Genomic DNA, 22,030 nt, shown 5'->3' on the forward strand with positions numbered 1-22,030 from the left:
TTATTTACTATATGTAAGTACACTGTAGCTGTCTTCAGACACACCGGAAGAGGGCGTCAGATCTCATTATAGATGGTTGTGAGCCACCATGTAGTTGCTGGGATTTGAACTCAGGACCTTTAGAAGAGCAGTCGGTGCTCTTAACCACTGAGCCATCTCTCCAGCCCACTGTGGGTCTTTTATAATGCTTACGCATGTAAGTAAAATCACCGGAACTGAGCAATTTAAAGGAAGGGAAGTAAAGGGTTACAGCATAGGAATGTGACAGTGGTGTGATCCTTTGTTTTAGGACATCTGGCAAAGCCATTACCTATCCTGTGACCTGGCACTGCCTAAATGAGGAAGATGCAGAGCAAAGGCAAACACTGCCACACCGGAGCTCAGCTCCCGGACTCCCAGAGTAGCAAATCTCTTTTCTTTACCAAAACTGTCCAGGTGAACCTATAATATTTTTTGGGGGGTAAGTATCCATAGTTGTTTTCTTTACTTTAATGCTGTTAAATATATTACAAGGAGTTAGTACTGGAAAGACCTAGATGGGAACCTCAAATGGACTGAATGATGTTATATGATACAAGATGAAGAATCATCTCATTTAAGTACTTAAGTCAACTGTTTTATATAGATATCTGTGGTATATTACAAATGTAGGAATTCACTCATGTACTGTTTCTCATCTTGATATGATCAGTACTGTTTTCTTTAAAACATGCTTTGCTATCCCAAGGATAAAGTTTCCTTTGTCTATGGAATACCTTGGCAGTTCATCATGAAAAGGGGCAAACCATATTGAAGAAGCAGAAAAGCTATGGGCAGGTTCATCTTTATGTGTGTCTGAAGGGTTAACATGTAATTTCTTGGGCTAGTAACTGCAACTACCCTAAGGAAATTGAGCTCCAAATTTAGAAAATTAAAAATATTTCAACCACATTGTATTATATGGGAAGTGGTTATGTCATTTTTAATGGTCTTATTTTCAGACCCTATACTTTCCATATAATGCATTTCTGACTGATAGGAATGTGTTTTCATCATTCATCTAGGTACTAGTCCTAGGAGACATAATATGACATTTGATCTCAATAAGTTTGCCTAATTCAGCAATCATGAGAATAAGATGCAAATTCTTCTGATTATTCATTATGTAGAAATATTTGACTATAAGGAATACATGAAATGTATCTCCTAACTTTTTTTCCACAGGCCAGGATCACACAAAGTTACAAATTAAGTCCATTTTTGAGTGTATACCATAAGCCATAGGTAGACTACTGGAATCATCAATTTGAAGTCATTATGGATCAGCATGATTTCATGAAAGCTTGAATTAAAAATAATCATGAGATATCTGCATGGGGATAGATGCAAAGAGGGAGAGAGAGGGAGGACTAGAGAGAACACTACCTGGCAGGAAAATGAAAAATTGATCTTTAAGATGTGAACAGATATTAGTAAAGCATATAATATTTACATAATGGAAGGTTACTTTTTCAATGTTAATTTTTAGGTCATGAAAAATACCACCAAGATGAAAATATTTCAAAAATTTGTGAGCATCACACACAACAATCTATTTTATAGGAATGCCACCTCTCTTATAGTATCTTACAAGCTAACAGGAGAGCCGTCTGACCAGTGATGCTGGGGCCATCCTATAACCACACAATGGAATTCCCTGGCACTTTCTTCCTCTTGGGCATCCCAGGGTTTCAATCTTCCTATCTTTGGCTGGCCATTTCTCTGAGTGCCATGTACAGCATAGCTCTCTTAGGAAATATGCTCATTATTACTGTGATCTGCATGGATTCCACTCTACATGAGCCCATGTACTTCTTCCTATGTGTTCTGGCTGCTGTGGATGTTGTTATGGCTTCTTCTGTGGTACCTAAGATGGTGAGCATCTTCAGTTCAGGAGACAGCTCCATCAGCTTTAATGCCTGTTTCACTCAGATGTACTTTGTCCATGCAGCCACTGCTGTGGAGACAGGACTGCTACTGGCTATGGCTTTTGATCGCTATGTGGCCATCTGCAAGCCCTTACATTATATGAGAATTCTCACACCTCAAGTGATGATGGGAATTAGTGTGACTATCACCATTAGAGCTGTTATTTTTATGACTCCTTTGAGTTGGATGTTGAGTCATTTGCCATTTTGTGCCTCCAATGTAGTTCCTCATTCCTATTGTGAACACATGGCTGTGGCCAAGTTAGCATGTGCTGACCCAATGCCCAGCAGTCTCTACAGTTTGATTTTTTCCTCCATCATTGTGGGCTCAGATGTGGCTTTCATTTCGGCCTCTTATACTTTGATTCTCAAGGCAGTTTTCTGTTTGTCCTCAAAGAATGCACAGTGGAAGGCACTGAGTACATGTGGCTCTCATGTTGGGGTCATGGCTCTGTACTACCTCCCTGGAATGGCATCCATCTATGTGGCCTGGCTAGGGCCGGACAGAGTTCCACTGCACACCCAAGTGCTGTTAGCTGTCTTGTACCTGATCATCCCACCCACCTTAAACCCTATCATTTATGGTATTAGGACCAGACAGATCCGGGAGCAGATATGGAGCCTGCTGACACATTGTTTCTTTCACCAGTGCACTCAAGGTTCATGAACACAAAGCTCCTCAGACCTCCAGTGTTCCTGCCATTGCAAGGATGACTTTGAGACTTATGGGCATGGACAGGCGTAGGTATCCTTGCATCACACGTCAACTTCTCAGGAGAGTTTTACTGACGTGACTGTATTTTCTGGTGTATTCATTCAGAATGTTATCAGATTGAAATTTTGGCAGAGAATGTGATTTGATGTTTTGTTTCTGTATTTTTTAAAAATATTTATTTCAATGTAACATCAATTCCTCTGTTGGTGGAAGTTACTGTTTTTTACCTTTTCCCTTACTAGAATTTTCTTAGGTTTGTCTCTCCCCCCTCCCCATGTTGTGGTAGAGACTGTTAGATCTTGTTCTCTGGCTCACTGATGGTTCCATTTTATTTGATTCCCATGTTTATTCCTTAAGCAGACATCTCTTCCACCTAAAACAGATTCTAGTTTATCTTATGTGGACTTGTGGTCAATTGTGTTGGCCCCTTTCTAATGAATGAATTGGAAAAAGAAATGTGAACCATGGTGAAAAACAAAGGAACAAAAAACCAATTAACAACATGGGATGAAGAGAATCATGCTCTGGGTCCAACTCCCTTCTGAGAGCCACACGGTTTTATTAGGCAGAGACACATATATTTGATTCTTGAAGAAACTGAAAATCTTAATGAGATTAATTCTCTTATATTGAAATTCAAAGCACTAGGAAAAACTGTAAGAGCAATTTGGCTACCTGTTCCCTCGATTAGGACAAAATGCCCTCTATCTTTCCTGACTTTAGTTTTAAGTCTACCAAAAAACATGGTGTAGTACTGATATAAAGAGAAAAATAAAAATAAGCCATGGAGCAGACTAGGGAGCTCAGACCCAAACTCTGAGGTATATTTGCTTAACAGATCTGATGCTGGCCACTGGACATTCAAATGCGAAACTATTAGATGAGACCCTACTGTACATGATATGCAAAGAGCAATTAAAAAAGGTAAAGAACTAATTGAAAGATGGAAAATCACGAAACCAGAGAAAATATTTAACATTGCAAAGATTTCTTAGACATGATATCCAAAAGTGAAGGAAGCAAAAGTGAAAAACAGACATACCCACAAGGGACAGATATAATTTTGTGTGACAAAGGACAAAATGGAATGCAGACACCATATAGGGTAGAAGAAGATATATTCAAAATATATATTGTACATATACATACATATGAAATCTATATTTCATAAGAACTATTTACTCAGTAAATGATAACATCATATAATTCAACAACAATAACAAAAAAGTAGATACTCGAATGAAAACAGACATCCTGTTAAGGTGATGTGCAAATGACCAGCTAACACATGTGATGACGCTTTTGTCACTGGTCATTAGAGAGGTGAAATCTAAAACAACAGTGAGAGAATACATTTGATCTATATATATGATAATAAAAACCCAACCCAAGCCAAGAAAAAAAGAAGCAAGAACCAACTTTGTGTGAAAATGTAGATAAACTGGACCATTTGCATGGCTATTGGAAACTGTGATAGTAAAATTCCCATGGTGACAGTGTGGGACATTTATGAAATATGAAAGACAGGGATCACCTGTGATATAGCAATCCCACTGCAGGTTCATTCACATACAACAGAAACCAGGGTTTCCAAGCCAAAGTGACTGGCACTCACATTCATGGTATCACATGGATGTGCTGACTGTATGAAACCAGGAAAAAGTGTTCTGATATTGAATCTGAAGCATCTCTCTTGGTCTTAGTAGCTTTGTGCACTTTCTGTACCTCATGTTCATTGATGAAATGTAGGTATAATAACGGTAGTTACTTCAGCAGACTGTGATAACCAAATGTGGAAATCTTAGGAAAACATCCATTAGAGTAGTGGTTCTCAACCTGTGAGTCACGACCACTTCAGGGATTGAATGATCCTTTGACATCTAAGACCATTGGAAATATGAGATATTTACATTATGATTCATAATAGTAGCAAAATTATAGTTATAATATAGCAACAAAATAATTTTATGGTTGGGGAGTGTCGCCACTACATGAGGAAGTGTACTAAAGGGTCTAGCTTTTGGAAGATTATAAATCATTGCATTAGAGGTTCTGGAATATTGAAAAATTAAAAATGTAATCAGGACTAGTATGATGGCCCAGTGGGTAAAGGCACTTTCTGCCATGCCTGACAACCTCAGTTAAATTCCCGGAACTGACATGATGGAAGGAGAGGAGTCAGAACAACTGGCTCCTGAAAGTTGACATGGAGACTGTGGCATGGGCATGCCGACATACAGATACACAATCAATAAGTAAATAAATAAATAAAAAGAAATAAATGTACTAAGGAAAAAAATGACACTTGGATCATTTGATTTTTTCCCTAGATGTCTAATGTGTGTATGAGTATTCACACGTATGGGCATGTGGGGCATGTGCATATGTGTGGCCATGCATGTGAAGATCAGAGCTGGTCCCTTTCTCAGTTCCTCACTCATTAGTCTAATGTTAACTGTCCTCTGGGGACTAGAATACATAAGCATTGTTCACTCTCCAGGCTCCTGACTTCTCTCACAGTCTGGAATGCCCAAGGGGCTGAGCACAGAAGAGAGCCAGTCTCTAGAGGAGTCTCATTGTTTTGCTGCTGGGCAGAGGCCAAGAGAAGCAGTGTCTAGGGAAAAGGCAGGACAACAGAGTATCTCCTGGGAAAGGGAGTCAACCAGTGGGAGGCATCTGAAAAGGCCAGCCCGCATAGTACCTCCATTGTGTCTGCACTCCTGTGCTCCTGTGGTGTTACTGCTTTTCTTGAAGGCCCTATATGAATCTACATATTACTCGGTGTGAGAAATGTGGAATAGTAGGCATACTTAAGCAGAAAATGGATGTTGCGAGAGGAAATCTGTTATGTGGATAACTAAATTAGGAAACAGAGATTTGGCTTAAGAAGTCTTTAGGCTACAGTCACCTCAGAATTGAAGATTCAAGCTCTCTATCCAAGCAGACAAGTATAAAGTGTCTGGTCAGCTCTGGAGGCTTTATGGATACCAGCATCTTCCTTTGGAAATGACACAAGGGATGGCAGATATGGGAGAAGGAATAGGTATATAGAAGAATTACTTGTGTTCAAGGCAGGGAAATGAAAAGGTAACTGCAATACTGGAATAGTAGATAACATATTTTAGGGTCCAAGACTTGTGAGAAAAACCCATGCGATAGGGCAGAGTAAGATTGTGTGTGTGTAGAGGGAGGCACTTAGGGAAATGAGGTTATCCTGGGTGGAGAGTCTGTATTCAATGAGATATGCAGTAGTGCCTTTATCTGGAAAGCATGTTAATTTTGAGTCACTCCATCCTTTATTTGGAATAAAATATCATCTTAAATCCTATGGTTTATTTATTCATTTCAAATGATTAGCCAAGGCCACTTTTCAGTGATGGGCCCTCCAGACATCAGGTGCATCTTCAGGATTGAAGGCAACTGGTGCAAGGATGGAAAGGTGTCTTGGGAGATTTGAGCCTAGGCTTTCTGAAAAGAATTCACTCTAATCAGCAGGAGGCAATTGTGGCTGTATGTGTGTGTCCATGTGTTGATAGTAGAAACTGTGCACCTCAGATTTATTTATCTTATATCAAGAGCTAATTGAAAAAACAAACATCCATGAAGCGATGCTTAAAATGTTACTGGAGTCACAACAGATATGTAATGGAGGTCACTACTGATGTTTGTAAGAAAAAAAATTAAAAATTAAATTTAAATATTTAAACATTTTAAATATTTTAAAGAGATAAAAAGCACACATGTACCTCTAGCTGATCAAGATGAAAACTGAATAAAATGAAATAAAAGAGCTGAAGATCATTAATTCAAAGCCACTGTAAGCATCTGGCAAGTCATGAGGTTCCATGGGCTGGGGACAGGAAGATGGAGCAGGGCATAAGTCGAGGATGGCCTCAGATGACAGGTGAGTTCATTTAGAACAGCTTCTGGGTCAGAGGTGAATGAGTGTGGGCATCCTCAATCCTTCACGTTACTTCAAATCTATAGACACCAATGTCCAACCGCAAATCTGTAGCATCCCAATCGCAGCCTGTGGGCTTAGGGATACCCAGGCTTATTTTTCACTCTCCTTCTCAATTTTACTTTTAAGTTCTTCTCAGTGCTGCCCTCATCTCAGTGATGCCTCACTTTGTGATTATTTACAACATAGATTTTATTGACATAGAACTTATTTAGTTCAACCAGTCTCACTATATATGTATTATTCTTAAGGTTTTTGTTTAATGTTTTTTTTTTTCCTCAAAAAGACCATATATGAACATCAAGTCTCAGAAATCTGGCTCTTAGAAAACTCTTGAAAACTCTGCACTGGTGTGGTATCAGTCAGCTCTCCAGGAGTCAAGTAGAGGGCAAATGGACACCAAGTGATGAGGCTGGAGAACCAGGCAAATGCTTGTCTTATGTTTGGGTATCATAGAAAATGTCTTTTCTAGCACAGGGGGAAGAGAACTAAAGGTGAGGTAAGTAGAGGCAGGACCCAAGGGTAAGGATCCAACAACTTAGGCTGCAAACCCTATTAATGAGGGGTTGTGGGACTTGATGGCTACTCAAACTTGTCTTGAGACTTGGCAAAGAAGCTCTTTTCATTGAAGGCTAAGGAACAGTTCTTGGTTAACATCTGAATATCGTTGAGTCAACACCTGTCTTGTCGGTATATGGCAACACCAGGCTAAGGCCTCAGGAGCTGCAATGTTAAGGCTCCGTGGGCTTACGGAAAGAGATCAGGAGGACTTTGATCTCTCTCTTTTTAATGTGGTCAAGTTTGCAGTTACTTGAGTTAAGTAATCTAGAAGCAGTCAGAAAATGTCTTGAGGCAGGAATGTAGTCTATATAAAGTGGGTTTTCCACATCCATTATTATCCTTAATCCAACTCCATTTTGATATCAGTATTTTATATGACATCAGAGCCATATATACACTCTTAGGGTTTATAGTTAGAGATAAAGTTGTATGTAAGTATAAGAAAGATTTTCTTTTCTGTAGAATTGATAATAGTAGAAAAATATTAAACGAACAGACAACAGTCAGAGTTTTGGAATCAGTGTGTAAAAGGACAGCGTGTGAGCTCCTCATTGCATTTTAGAATTACCTAGGCATTCATGCCAACTCTAAGAGAAACCCCAAGGGCTCATCATGGCAGGACAACTGAAAACCTGAACAGAATGGGTGTTACCTTGGTGGATTTAAGTTATTTTCTTTCTTTTGTTTTTTTAAGGAAGTGTTTCTCTGGTTGACCTGGAACTTGCTCTGTAGACCACACTGGCCTCAATCTCAAGAGAGTCACTTGTCTCTGCCTCCTGAGTGCCAGGTTTAAAGGTGAGGGCTAACACTGCTTGGTGGATTTAGTTATTTTTAATTTTAGTTTCTGTTGCTCTTCCCCACTTGTGTATGTTTTGGAGTTAAAAGGTTAAGTAGAGAAAATTTGCTGTACTTATTTTTTAAAATTTGCTCTACACTTTTGAAAACTAAGTACTATGTATAGTCTTCCATTTAAAATTTCAAAACACCAATGATCAAATCAAGGCATGGAGAGTTTTTATAATCTGATCAAGGCAAAAGCAGTAAGTGATACATAATGTTTTAAGTTGTGGAAATGTGACTAGTAGCAGTGTTATTAGCTCCTTTGCTTTGTTGATTCATGATGATGTAGGGCCAGCACCACATCTGCGGCAGGGTACATGTTTTATATTCTAAGAAAAAACCTCCATATTTCCCTGTGAAGATCAACCAACATCCCCCAACAGTGATACCACCTGAACAAGAGTCACCCACTAGAAAATACAAGACAGACCTGGGTAGAGCATTAGGATTGCTAGTGCTCAAATCTTTTCTAGGTCACCCTGAGATTTAATACAAAACTCATAAAGGTTCCTAATTTCACCTCTTCATGCAATGCGAGAAGAGACTTCCCAAAGGATGAAAGTCAGCAGATGATCCTGAACAATGTGCAGACTCTGTTAACACAGAGAACCTTGATAAGCAGGGGAAATGGAGCGAGATGGCTTAATTTGTTTTCTTATCTGAAAACACTACCGTGACATTCAGGATTTGTCAACTCCCCAGACAGGAAGACATCTGATGGCACTCCGCCCTCTTCTCTCACGGCTTTACATTGTGATAGAAAAAGCACCTCATCTACGATGTCAGGACCATCCTACAACTACACAGTGGAAACCTCTGCCACCTTCTTCCTCATGGGCATCCCAGGTCTACAGTCTTCCTATCTTTGGCTGGCCATTTCTCTGAGTGCCATGTACAGCATAGCTCTCTTAGGAAATATGCTCATTATTACTGTGATCTGCATGGATTCCACTCTACATGAGCCCATGTACTTCTTCCTATGTGTTCTGGCTGCTGTGGATGTTGTTATGGCTTCTTCTGTGGTACCTAAGATGGTGAGCATCTTCAGTTCAGGAGACAGCTCCATCAGCTTTAATGCCTGTTTCACTCAGATGTACTTTGTCCATGCAGCCACTGCTGTGGAGACAGGACTGCTACTGGCTATGGCTTTTGATCGCTATGTGGCCATCTGCAAGCCACTACACTACAGGAGAATTCTCACAGCTAGATTGATGCTAGGACTGTGTGTGACTATTGTCCTCAGAGCTGTCATTTCCATGACTCCCCTGAGTTGGATGTTGACTCATTTGCCATTCTGTGGCTCCAAGGTAGTTTTCCATTCTTACTGTGAACACATGGCTGTGGCCAAGTTAGTATGTGCAGACCCCATGCCCAGCAGTCTGTATAGCTTGGTTTGTTCTTCTATTATTGTGGGCTCTGACATGGCCTTCATTGCTGTCTCCTATATTTTGATTCTAAGGGCAGTATTTAATCTGTCCTCAAAGAATGCTCAGTTGAAAGCATTAAGCACATGTGGCTCTCATGTGGGAGTTATGTGTCTTTTCTATCTCCCTGGGATCTCATCCGTATACATAGCCTGGTTATGGCAGGATGCAGTTCCCCTGCACATCCAAGTATTGTTAGCTGACTTGTACCTGATCATCCCACCGACTTTAAACCCTATCATTTATGGTATTAGGACCAAGCAAATCCAGGAGCGAATGTGGGTGCTGCTGACATGCTTCTCTAGACAAGGGTTATGAACACAAAACTCTTCATATGTTTAGTTTCCTGGCACACAGATGTTTTAAAGATGTGTGGAGTGAGACTGTTTCATTGTCTGTGGAGAGCCCAGGATGAAGCTGGGAAGACTATGCTTGCATAAAACTTCAATGTTTAGTGAGAAAATTATGAGATGACTCCGATATTCTAATATGCTTAATAATTTCCTTTAACTTGTATGTGCAATAGAATGGAGACTTAGAAACATGGAGGTAGCACACCATCGGTATGTACACCATGGGAACATGGCCACATTACAATTTTGTCACTTGTGGGCTATTTTTGTGCATTTTCCCATGACATAACAACCACTCTAAAGAAACAGCTCAATATATAATCTCAATTCCCTTTCATTATTGTATGACTCTGAAATTGGTTTTCTAGTTTGATTCTCTTTGCACATTTTGCTCTCTTGTATCTTCAAGGAGAATTTTATACAGTTACAAGAACCATGTAAAATTTCCCAGTGTCATCAGATCTCAATATAAGATCCCAATATAAGCTATCCCTAACTAGCTGCTGGATGAGCCTGCTGCCTGCCTTCCTTCCTTCCTTCCTTCCTTCCTTCCTTCCTTCCTTCCTTCCTTCCTTCCTTCCTCTCTCCCTTCCTCCCTCCCTCTCTTCCTTGCGACTCTATTTCTTCTTCCCTGTTATCTTATTTTCTGTTTGAGTTCACAGTGTTCACTCTAACTCAGGGATTAATACATGCAATCAGATATACAATCTACCTCTGGGGCCCAGTGTCAGAATGCCCTAGTGAGGTGTGACATGGGTACCTTTAGGTTTAAAGGGCTGTGGACTGTTGGGAGGCACGCTAAGGAGCAAAGGTGCTGCTATGCAGGTTTTATCTGCTCGTGGCAAAGCAGGATGGTTGCCACAATAAGAATCCATTGTTTGCCCTCCCCTGTCTACAGAGAACAAAAGTATTAGATGGATTTGTGTGGCTTTACAATAAACCCATGAGGTAGAAGAATGCTATTCTAAGCCAGACTAGAGGCCCCTTTCCAAAGAGGACATCCAGTTCCCCTCAAACACGCTTCAGACCCAAATCCAATGAATGGCAGACTCGTGATCTGTGAATTGAGTTTGTCAACTTTGTTTCATTTTAATGTGAAAATCATTTTACAATCTTTAAAATCTTACCTCCCAAAGCTCTGTAGGAAACAAGGCTGCTTCAATTTCTTTATACATACAGTAAAAATAAAAACTAAGGCCTCTAAGGTTTCTGATCCTGTCTGCCCATTACAGAAAAGACAGGCCCAGGACGCAGATCCACTCTCATGCTCAGGAAGGAGATACGGGGATTATCCTGGTGAGTTCTTCATTCTGTGCTGGAAAAGCACAAACTGTGTTTCTCTAGCCTGGAGGTAAGGGTTTGTTTGGTAGCAGCAAGCCTCACACGAAGTATCCTTTACCTGGTTTCACCACAACAATAAGCTCTGGGCATGTACATTATTACTTCATCTCATTGGAAAACCTTACTTAAAGCTTTTCTGGAGTCTGCACTTACTTAGTCACTGGCTCCCACTTAATTATGGAACCAGGGAGGAGGGCTGTGATCTTCAAAAGGGACAAAGTCTATCACCCCTGTCATGTTTCCAGCATGGATCACAATGCTTATCTGACTGAGACTGTTTTTCTGGGAGGCACACTGACAGTTTGTTCTAATAGCAAGATACCATGAGGTCATACAGAGGGGCCCTTGGGTTTTAAGCTGGGTTCAGGGATATGCGTATCAATGGAAACATCCTCCAATAGTGATGTGTACGAAGCCAAATGGCAACATTAAGTTAGGATGGCCCTCCTAGCCTTCTCCATCCAGGGTACAAATGGTGAGCGGAGTGGTGTTGTTAGTGCCAATGCTGTAGCAAGGACTGAAATAGGGGAGGAGATGGCCTGGGAAGGGATAGCGGGGGAAAGTGAAAATGTGGGAGCCACCATCAGTCACATTGTAGAAGGAGATGTCATGGGCTTCATAGTCTAGGAAGATTCCTACCCGGTGTGGAGGAACTGACAAGGGCAGGAGCGGATATTCATCTGTGCCTGCACGGTACTCTGTCCCTTTCCTCAGCCTTATCACCCAGAAGCCATAATGAGGGGATAAGTAGACCACCTCCTTCCGGTCGATATTTTCCACACACACTCCGAGGCCCCATTCAGATCTGTCTCCAACCTCTACCTCCCAGTAGTGCCGACCAGAGGAGATGCATTGGCTGCCCAAGACAATGTTATAGCGGCAAAATCTCTCAGGATTGTCAGGCAGGTTCTGCTCGGTGACTCCATAGTGCACACTTTTCCTGTCCTTGGAAATGACAAGGCGGGAGTAAGCTGTGTCTGGATCTAGGTGCACATCAACTAGGGAAAAATATCTTAGTGGTAACATTGATGCCAAGCAAGGGGGAGTGAAGGACATCTCTGATGAAGACAGAGTTCTCAGCAATGGGTGGGGTTGGAGCTAGATGAAGCATCCAGACTGCACCGAGCCATTTGTGGGTGGAGTCCCTCCCATTGCCCATCACAGTCCCCAAGTATCTAATACCTGCAAATGTCTTCAGGGTCTCTCTTAGTCCTAGCACACGGCAATCTGTCTTCAGCTCCAAGGAGATTGGTTCTAGCTGCTGCAGGCTCCAAGACTGGCTCCTGCAGAAGAGGGTGTGTTTTGGATCCATGACTCTCAGCACTGCCGCCGGAGCCTCCTTCCTTTAGTTTGGTGAGGAGGGGCTTGGCCAGAGCCAGTCACTTAGATTTCCCTGGCCAGCAATGCAGAGGTGGCATAGCTGGCTTGTTGAGCTTCAAACTGTTTGTGACAGAGAGGTAAGAATGCTCAGAGCTTCTTCTTGAGAATGGTAAATATTGGGATAGAGGAAGAGGAAGGGAAAGAAATGTGATGCAAAGGAGAGAGGGTGATCCTCTGAGCTGGAAGTTTCATGTGCCTAATTTTTGGACCATTTACATGCAATAACATACTTCAGCTTTACTTAAAATCCTTATTGGCAATATCTGAAATGAATTCGATTAAGCGCAAAAAAGGAGACAAATCTTCTTTCGCCAATATAGCGTAAGATGGTGAGCATCTGCCTTCTGAAGGTGCTCAGTCTACATTCCTTCTCCATTTCTGGCTCTGGCCAGGCCTTTTTATCTCGTGTAGGGCTTCACAGAGTCTCTGAGGATGGGAACGTACCTGTTTAAGGCTTCCTGAATACCCTAGGAGAAAAAATATGCAGCTCATGAGTGTGCTGTGCCTCAGAGACGCTAGACAGACGTAAACTCTGGAAGGGGCTTTCTCAAAGGGAAACAGACTTTAGAGGTGGGGAAAAGCTTATGGGAGAAGAGCAGAGCAGACCTGGCTATGCTGAACACCTCAGGCTCCATCTCAAGATGGCCAGGATGGAAGGGACTGGAATGCTGTCAAGCTTTCAGAGTACCTGGTGTCCTCCTACCTCTGGCTGAGTAGATGGTCTGGACTATGAGAATATTAAGGGTCAGGTCTTCTGTCCAAATCAGGATGAGATCAGCAGGTGCCAGCTGAAGGCAGACAGGGTCCTCAGCTGGTGGGCAGCATGATGATAGGGCCCCTGAAGAACTAGCTAACCCTTTCCCCTGGAGTCCCTGTCTATCCCCGGGTCTCGCTCAAGTGTCCTACAGAAGGCTGTCGCTCACCTGCAGCATCCAGCGCACAGGTCTCTGGGATCTCTCTTCCAGCTCCACAATCATCCTCCACAGGACCTGGTTCTGCTGGATGATCTTCTCATGCCTCAGCTCCAGTTTGCTTGCTGTCTCTCCCTTCTCCTGCTCGAGGCTAGCCTGAACTGCAGCTGCCTCCACTTCTGCCTGCTGGCACGACAGCTCTTTTTCCTTTAATAACTGCTGATATTTTTCAAACTCCCATAGGATGCTCTGCTTTCGTGTTTCCATCTGTGTCTGGAGTCAAGATTGGAATTAGCATTGGCCTTTTTAGTGTAGGGTCATGTGGGATGGAGGACACTGACATATGCAAATACACACACTATGGAAATGCTTTGGTATAACCATGTACTGGGTTATGGAGGCAAAGACAAGGATCTGATTTTTCTATGTTCCTGACTCCCCGCAGTCTCAGGCCATTATTTTTGGTCTTTTCACAGGTAGCATACTTTCTTACAAATAATGAGTGGGATCAGAATGTTTCAAACTTGGAATTTTTCTGGATTTTAGATTAAATGAATATAGAGAGATACTTTGGCAATGAGATCCAACTTTGAACATGAAATTCATCTATGCTTCCTGTGTATCTTGTACATACAACCTGAAAGTAATTTTGTAAAATAATTTTAGTGTGCTTGCGTTCTGAGTATGACCTATTAAGTGAAACTTCCTTCTACTTTTAGTAGCATGTTGGTTATAAGCCACTTTTGGATTTGGGAGCACTTTGCAGTTCATATTTCTGGATGAGTGACCTTTAATATGTACTACTTTGATCAACGCAGTAGGATCTAAGGTATTGCCTTTCTTTTTTCTTGAGACAGGGCTCCAGTATATATAGCCCCACACCCCAGACTGTTACTCACTATGTAGACCAGGCTGGACTTGAAACTGTAGCAGTTCTCTGCCTTTGCCTCCCAAGGCTGATTTCTAGGCATGCACCACCATCCTGGTACATGATATTATCTTGGTATGATGGGGACTAGCTCCCATTTTCAGAAAAACAGTCAGATGGTTACACTGATGGTTGAATAACTACACTGCTGGATAGTTTTCCTTCTTGGTTGTGTGTGTGTGTGTGTGTGTGTGTGTGTGTGTGTGTGTGTTTATGCCTACTGGATCACGTTGACCAAAAGTTCTGAGAGTTTTATGCCTATTGGTTTCAATATATTTCTGAGGAGGTTTCCTAATATTTAGGTAACCAAAGTCTTAGCAGCTGTGCCATCAGTCAGGAAAGTGAAACAGAAACTGTTTGATCACCGCTCTACAAGCAATACTCCTATGAGCTCATGTGTGCAAGACGCCATTCCTTCCTTGTATGTAAAGATATGAAATCAGAGGCTCCTGCTACCCCAAAACCTATAAGCTGGACCTGAGAAGTTATGTGGCCTTAGGTAAAGGGGAAGCTGAAGGCCCTCATTCTGTCTCACGGATATCTAGAAGCCTCCACTGTCAGCTCTTCTCAAGTGCAACCTGCCTTCCAGATGGCAGCCTGTTCCTTCTCACTGACTTCCAGTTTCCTGGCTTCTTCCTGTTCTTTCCTCAGATGTTCCAGAGCCTGCTGGAGTTTCCACTGCAAGAGACAGAAAGATCATGAGCGTGCCCCACCAGGAGGCCACTGTAGGCACTCTAGGCTGACAGAGGCTTCCCGATGCTCCACAGGCAGTAGGTTGGAATAAACGATAGGAGAAAAAGGACTGCCACAGAAGGCCTAGACTCTGCCCATGTGACATGCAGGGAGGCCTTTTAGGTTGACAGTCACCTTAACTCCCATAGTTCAAGGAATAGAAGACTTTGGACTTTCCTAACCAGGACTATTTCTCCTCTCATTAATCCTGTTCCCTATTATTTCCCAGAACTTTGCTGTTGAAAGTGTGGTCCAAAGCCAGGAACATCAGCACGGCAGAAGCTTGAGCCTTACCCTACACATATCAAATGAGAACTGGAATTTATCAAGCTCCTTGGGTAGTTTAGATATACAATAAAGGTAAGAGGCTTTCCTAGGAAAGTAATGCAAAATATTCTTACGAGAAAGCCAAAAGTACCCAGTTATTACCTCTTCTCCTGATTAACAGTCACTTTTTATGTTAAAGAATTATAAAGTACCAGACATTGCAAGTATTACACAGGCACTAACACTGCCGGGAACCGGCTTCCACAGATTCATGTGTTTGAAGACCTGGACCTGATCCTCAGCTGGTGATGGTCTTTGGAAGGTTGTAGGAAACTTTAGGAGGTGGAGCTCGGATGGAGAGAGTGGATCATCACTGTGTGGCAGGCCTACAGGTTTTATGGCTTGGTATCCGTTCCTGTTCATGCTTTCCAACTCCATATATGACATGAACAGTTGCTACTGCTCCTGTCACTGCGACTTCTCCACCATGATAACCTGTATTCTTTTGAATAAGCCATTCCTCCTTTATGTTGGTTCTAATCAGGTACTTGATGACAGCAACGAGAATAATAACTGATATAAATACAGTCTCTGGATGTTGGTGTCATTATCATTTTATAGACAAGAAACCTGAGGCTCAGGAAGTCGCCTATGCGCAGTCATCCAGCTAGTAAATGACAGGGCTGGGAGTTAACCAAGTTCTTTGCCTGTTTGTCAGAATGCTAAATGGCCTCCTTGTCCTAAAACTCTCAAAACAAAGCAAAGCAAACATACTTTTAATGTTTTAGATATCTGTCCTATAGAGAAGAACACTGATTCCTAGGAGTTGCCATAGATTCTTACATTTTAATCTGGGAAAAGAGCAAGGTGGCAGCTGGCAGCTGGTCACAGTGGTTAAGACAAGATGACTTATCCCAAAGTGTGGGAAAGAGAGAGCCCCAGACAAAGAACAAGCTCCCTATTCCATCCTTTCATCTCCCGTGGTGGAGTGGCCTTATTAGGAGGTGTGCCTTGGAGTAGGTGTGGCCTTGGAGGGAGCTTGTCACTGAGGGCAAACTTTGAGGCTTTAGAAACTCTAGCCAGGCCCAGTGTCATTCTCTCTTCCTGCTGCCTTCTAATCCAGATGCAGAACTCTCAGCTCCTTTTCCAGCACCATGTCTGTCTGCAGGCTGCCTTGCTTCCTGCCATGACAATGAACTAAACCTCTGAACTGTAAGCCAGCCCTAATTAAATGTTCTCCTTTATAAGACTTGCTGTGGTCATGGTGTCTCTTCACAGCAACAGAAACCCTAACTAAGACATCTCTCTTTAACTACTGTAACTAGAAGTCAGAAAAGACCTGATAATATGGATACTGTGAGTATTAACATATGCATAGCACATAAGCATGCCTGGCAATTGGCCAATCAATCTTAAGTGACTTATCTATGGTCTCTTCTTGCTTCAGAATAATGTTATCATAATCTAAAATTAGTAGGCCTGAGTTGTGCTTATCATATGAAAAGGTTAAAATGATTCAGCTAATGCCAAGTAACTATACATGTCCTAGTAGAGCAATTTTTCAGGTTCTTGACTAATAACAGTTATCATATGTAATCTTATTCAAGTCACCTAGAACTACAACTGAAACCAAGGGTTTGCTTCAAGTTCTCAACACCAAACTCATCCTCTGGTTAGGTATTTCCATGGTAAGACTCTAGATGGGATGTAAAGGAAATGGGAGAGAAGAAAATCAAAGAGCATTGTGAATGAAGGAAAAGATATGGCTCAGAACATTAGATGTAAGGATGTGTAGCTACCAGGGACCAGGGATCAGCTTTTAAAGACAGGTATCTAATACAGAGAAGGATAGATGAGAGGCAGAGGAAAGGCTGGCCTTGCCATATTTACCTTATATTCCCAGGCCACATCCTTTATGGATACAACACTGTGGGCTTCATGCTCTGGGGACTGGCTACAGGTTTCACAGGTTACCACATCATCTTCTTTGCAGAACATGGTTAGCTGTTCCTTGTGGAGATCACACACATCAGTCTTTAGTCCCATTTCCACATAGAAGCCTAGCAGACGGATCTTATCTACAACACTGGCCAGCTGCCAATTGGGACGGAGTTTCCTTGGCTGCGTGGGAGCTCGACAAAGAGGACAAGTGTAGCTCAAGTTCTGGGACTCTCCCGGGAGCTTCCAGAGTCCAGAGAGACAGCTGTGGCAGAAAGTGTGCCCACAGTTGATGCTCACAGGCTCCCTGAGGAAGGTCATACAGATAGGACAGTTCACTTCTTCCACAATGGCTTCCATTAACACTGCAGGATCCATGGTTCCAAGTGGCAATTGTCTTAGAACATGAATGAAGGCTTCAAAGAATAAGAGAAAAAAACAAAACAAGAGAAAAGGGTAACGACTGTAAGTTTTCTCCCAAAACTGCCATTACTGATTAAAATCCACTTATTTTAGAACCTTTATCGATCATGTACAAGGATTGGACTCAACTAAAGGTATTACTGGGTAATGTTGTACACACCACAGCCATAGAAGGCACAAATAGAGATGGTTAAGAAAGTGGGTTTAGAGAATTCTTTTTTATTTATTTGTTTAGTTCTCCTCTTGGTTTGTCTGACCCCACCATTCACGTTCTAATCATGCTGCAGAAATGAACATAATCTCTTTGGGCTAGGGCAAGTTAATATAAAATGTGACATTCCAACATTCAGAAAAAAAAAAAAAAAAAGAAAACCACACAACAGTGTCAGTCTTCCTCTGATACTTTTTGTGTATGTTTATATCCTTCAAGGTGCAGACCACAAATGCTGGCAGCTCCCTGACTACTTGTGCAGTTCTCCTTATGTTGCACACTGAAGTGTAAACTGGAAATGCAACAACTGTCCTTCACCATGTCCTGAAAATCACCACCTGCCAGTCCTGAGTCATGCTGCCACCGTTCGCCACATACCAAGATGTGCTCCTCACCATGCAGGGAGGCAGAGAGGAAATTACGCCCCTTGGAATAAAACCAGGATCACTTAATAATATATTGATGTATACTGATGATTCTGTCCAGGCCACATGTGGGTATGGAGCTTGAATAATGAGTGGCTTAGGGTTCTTGGTATACTTAGCAATATTTATTAGCACATCCTGTGTTACTAGATAGGCTGTGTAAATGGGAGATTTACACTGGCTTTAAATACTACTGTAACTTCAGGATCTAAATAGTGCTTACAATGTAACTAACTGCTGCCTATGTGCCTAGCAAATACATTAGGGTTAGGGACTAGTTTCTAAATCCTAAATGCTTCTGTAGTAATAAATATATAGTGATATATTTTAAAATATAAGGTAAAATAATAGAAAACACTCTTGAGTCCCAGGCATGGCTCTGTGTACTTCACACGGATAACTGGTATTTCATAACTGGGGATTGAAACCATTACAGGTGCTTGGCGCAGGTTTCCACTATTCTACTTTGGGAAAATCACACATTTTCCTCAGCTTCAGAGTACAGGACAAATTCAGAAGCAGAGAGGAAGAAACCACTGTGTTGAGTCTTGCAGAGGGCATTTTGTAGGACCCAGAGCAGCAAACCTGTCGGCCTGAGATCAGATCATCCGTAGGTTATTACTCCTTCTCACCGTTTCCCCTGCTTTCTGTCCTCTGCTTCTACAGTCTCCACCAAGCTATGAGATCCAGAATCCTAAGATCCAGTGTGTACTAATACTGAACTCAGAGGCCTATGTAAGCTCGAGCGGAGGGATCCTGTAGTAAGCATTGCCCTGTCACTCCCTCATCTGCTTCCACTTTTCTGAAATGCTGGGGATTTAACAAGAATCTCGAGCACGCTAGGCAGGTACTTTACCGCTGATCCAAATCCCTCATCTCCTCCCTCTTGCCAGCCAAACACTCCTCAGTGCTGCGAGCAACACATGGACCACTTGTCTACTCACTTTACCCTATCTGGGATCACGCTCTTCTAACTGAGACTGTTTCCACCATCTCACTGTTGACGCCATTTACCAGGAGTCTGTGGTTTTTCTTAATTTTCACACAGGAAATTTACTATTTATATTTTCTGTTTTTCTCACAATATTCTAATGCCATGATACATTTAATACAGAGATATTTTCAGTTTTGCTCAGTATATTCTTGATGCCAAGAGCAGTGTCTCAATACTTGTTAAATACATGAGAAGTAAAAGTAAATGTTTAGGCACAGCTGACAGTAGAGGTGCTAATATCTTCATCTAAGGCAGTGTGTGTGTGTGTGTGTGTGTGTGTGTGCGCGCGCGCGCGCGCGTGCGTGCGTCCACCTGTTCACGCTTTGGTGTCAAAAGCACTACTTCAAGCTACAGAGAACAAAAAAACAAAAAACAAAACAAAACAAAAACCAAAACAACAATAACAAAAACAAGCAAAACCCAGCAGATGTAAAGACACTGGCAGTAGGAAATCAAGGCACAGAAAGATAGAAATAATAAATCACAAAATGTTGTGGAAGCATGTTAGTTTTATACCTTGCGTCAAAAATTATAAACATGGGAAAGGTGTCAAAGATCTGGGAATAAACAGATACAGTTCTCCAATAGAGGAACTCCAATAGAGATCTTTTATCAAACATAAATTTCTTGGTCAAGAGTTTGAATCGTTAACCGCTCAGACCTGTCCAACCTGCAGCTGAGGGCAGCTATGAATACAGGCCAAACACAAAACTGTAAAATGTTAACTTCCTTTATGCGATTTTGATCTCCAGAGTGAACTTTGTAGACGACAATGTCAAAAGGTTGCACCCAGCACCCTGTGCCTCCACAGTGCTCAGGGCCTGGAAGAAAGGGGGAGGAGCCTGGAAGCGGCAGAGAGTCAGTCAGGGTCTGGGCGCCCTGGCCGACCACGCCTTCCTGACCTTCGGACACTAGGCAGGTCCCCAGGGCAGTGGGATCGGGGACGGGGACGGTAAAAAGGGCAGGACCTGTGTCTTCCTCCAAAGAGTCCTGCAGTCACCTCCTTCTCTGCGCTGCGTTCCCGCTGTGGAGGCACGGGGCTCCAGCGGTCCAAACCGCAGCGTAGGAAGCAGCGGGGCGCTCGCCCGCCGGAAGCCGTGAACGCGGCGAGGTCGCAGGAGCCTGGACAAGAGCCGCGCCCCGGCGGCTTCCGCAGAGCTCCAGGACCCGCCCACGGTGCAGGAACCGACGAATCACTTCTACACGCAGAGTGGCCTGATTGGCTGTTCGCTTGCCACTTTTCCTGGTGGAAATCAGCTACTTAGCGTGGGCGCTCAGCCAGGTTTGCTTGAGTGGCACCTTTTCTCATTGGAATTTGCGGTTTCCTGGAACACGAGAGGCCGATTACGGCTCCAGGTTTCAGATACTCAAAAGTTTTAATAAATGCTTCTGTTTTTCCTGGCTAACTCTTGACAATTTCATACCTCCTCAGATAGCTCTTCATTGGAACAAACTAGTTTCAGAGTTAGAAACGGATATTAAATTACGAAGCAGAAGAATCTTGATCATAAGCTGCCACTAAAAAAAAAAAACTTTTTAAAAAAGGGCGTACCCTTTCCTCTCATCCAACCACAGAGATTCACAAGACACAAACAACAGGCTGTTGAACCAGTAACCTGGATATTTCTTTGTATTCCGACGGCTCTTTTTCTGATACTTGGACTTTTACTGAGTAAGCAAGAGAAGGCACCTCAGTGACATGCCGGAAGTAACCAAAAAAATCCCGGATAAATCCAAGTTCCAGTGATATATTTATTGTTGCTCTTTGAATCACACGCCAATGTCAGAGCTCAGGATGTGGTTGCCATTCTTCAGTGTGAGGCCCAGAAAATTACTGAAAATAAACAGGACCGCACAGTAGGGGGAGAAGGAGGGACTGAGATTTGAGCTGAGCCCTGCTTCTTAGTGCAGACAAATGACTGTCCTCATGTCACAGTGAACAGATGAATTCAAAGAAGACATTTTTAAAAATATTAATTGAGCATGAGTACAAAGAGACCTGGATTGCAAGTCTGGGTCATACATTCTCTGCCTTAAACTCACCCAAGTTCAAGTGAATTTAAGTCAGTTAAATCATACGTCATTGAGTGTAACTATGACTGACTCTCAAAGGCCCTGATGATAGGATACTATAGAGTTGCTGGGGGCAGAGGCTCGTGCTTATGAGGAGCATTTTGGACTAAAGAGTTTTGAAGACATGATCAAGTAACCTTATTGGTTGATGAACTTAAACAGAATGAAAATGAGCAAAGGGTCTCCTACATTATTTACATTTATAGAGTTTCTCTCCAGTCTGGGTCTGTTCATGGACCTGAAAAGAACCAGAATATACAAAGCATTCTCTATAAAACTTGCACTTACTTATACAATATTTTAGATATGGTTCTCTAGAAGAGAAAGAAAAAAATGTACACACACACTACTTAGTGTTTCCATTGCTGTGAAGAGACACCATGACCAAGGCAACTCAGACAAAGGAAGACATTTAATTAGGGCTGGCTTATCGGTTCTGAGGTTCTGTCCATTATCATTATGGTGGGAAGCATGACAGTGTCCAGGCAGACATGGTGCTGGAGGTTCTGTATCTTGTTCCAAAGGCAAACAGAAGACTGGCTTTCAGGCAACTAGGAGAAGGGTCAAGGCCACCCCTACAGTGACACACTTCTTCCAACAAGGCCAC

At 42.4% G+C, this 22,030-nt stretch overlaps 3 protein-coding genes and 1 long non-coding RNA gene across 7 annotated transcripts; 3 read left to right on the plus strand and 1 right to left on the minus strand.

Annotated features, from left to right (window-relative positions):
• Positions 1 to 261: 261 nt before the first annotated feature.
• LOC116102705 lies at positions 262 to 18,388 on the plus strand. 3 transcript variants are annotated; one of them, XR_004123262.1, is made up of 3 exons: positions 262 to 460; positions 15,322 to 15,452; positions 18,151 to 18,388. It is a non-coding gene; the product is annotated as an uncharacterized LOC116102705 (long non-coding RNA). The 3 variants fall into 3 exon arrangements; XR_004123263.1 differs by lacking the exon at positions 262 to 460 and adding an exon at positions 14,902 to 15,130; XR_004123261.1 differs by lacking the exon at positions 262 to 460 and having other exon boundaries at positions 15,290 to 15,452.
• Positions 1,627 to 2,634, plus strand: LOC116102703 (olfactory receptor 52I1-like). The gene has a single exon (XM_031387692.1). It carries the CDS (start codon positions 1,639 to 1,641, stop codon positions 2,611 to 2,613), a length of 975 nt encoding a protein of 324 aa, XP_031243552.1. The 5' UTR covers positions 1,627 to 1,638; the 3' UTR covers positions 2,614 to 2,634.
• LOC116102704 (olfactory receptor 52I2-like) lies at positions 8,803 to 9,808 on the plus strand. The gene has a single exon (XM_031387693.1). The coding sequence runs from the start codon at positions 8,803 to 8,805 to the stop codon at positions 9,763 to 9,765; it is 963 nt and encodes a 320-aa protein (XP_031243553.1). The 3' UTR covers positions 9,766 to 9,808.
• Positions 10,859 to 20,523, minus strand: Trim68 (tripartite motif containing 68). 2 transcript variants are annotated; one of them, XM_031387689.1, is made up of 7 exons: positions 20,319 to 20,523; positions 17,250 to 17,713; positions 14,943 to 15,038; positions 13,445 to 13,705; positions 12,966 to 12,988; positions 12,324 to 12,424; positions 10,859 to 12,139 (listed from the first exon to the last, which is right to left on the minus strand). In XM_031387689.1, the coding sequence occupies exons 2-7, from the start codon at positions 17,673 to 17,675 to the stop codon at positions 11,589 to 11,591; spliced, it is 1,458 nt and encodes a 485-aa protein (XP_031243549.1). In that variant the 5' UTR covers positions 17,676 to 17,713; positions 20,319 to 20,523; the 3' UTR covers positions 10,859 to 11,588. The 2 variants fall into 2 exon arrangements, with proteins under 2 accessions (XP_031243549.1, XP_031243550.1); XM_031387690.1 differs by having other exon boundaries at positions 20,351 to 20,507.
• Between the last annotated feature and the right edge of the window lie 1,507 nt (positions 20,524 to 22,030).

Source organism: Mastomys coucha, unplaced genomic scaffold (genome assembly GCF_008632895.1).
Source record: "Mastomys coucha isolate ucsf_1 unplaced genomic scaffold, UCSF_Mcou_1 pScaffold21, whole genome shotgun sequence".
Lineage (NCBI taxonomy): Eukaryota > Metazoa > Chordata > Mammalia > Rodentia > Muridae > Mastomys > Mastomys coucha.

Coding starts and splice junctions, on each gene's coding strand:
- LOC116102703 (XM_031387692.1), top strand. CDS start 1,639: ATGCTGGGGCCATCCTATAACCACACAATGGAATTCCCTGGCACTTTC.
- LOC116102704 (XM_031387693.1), top strand. CDS start 8,803: ATGTCAGGACCATCCTACAACTACACAGTGGAAACCTCTGCCACCTTC.
- Trim68 (XM_031387689.1), bottom strand. CDS start 17,675: ATGGATCCTGCAGTGTTAATGGAAGCCATTGTGGAAGAAGTGAACTGT. Junction 13,706..14,942: donor AACAGGCTGCCATCTGGAAG/GCAGGTTGCACT, acceptor TCTTGACTCCAG/ACACAGATGGAAACACGAAA. Junction 12,140..12,323: donor GACCCTGAAGACATTTGCAG/GTATTAGATACT, acceptor ATTTTTCCCTAG/TTGATGTGCACCTAGATCCA.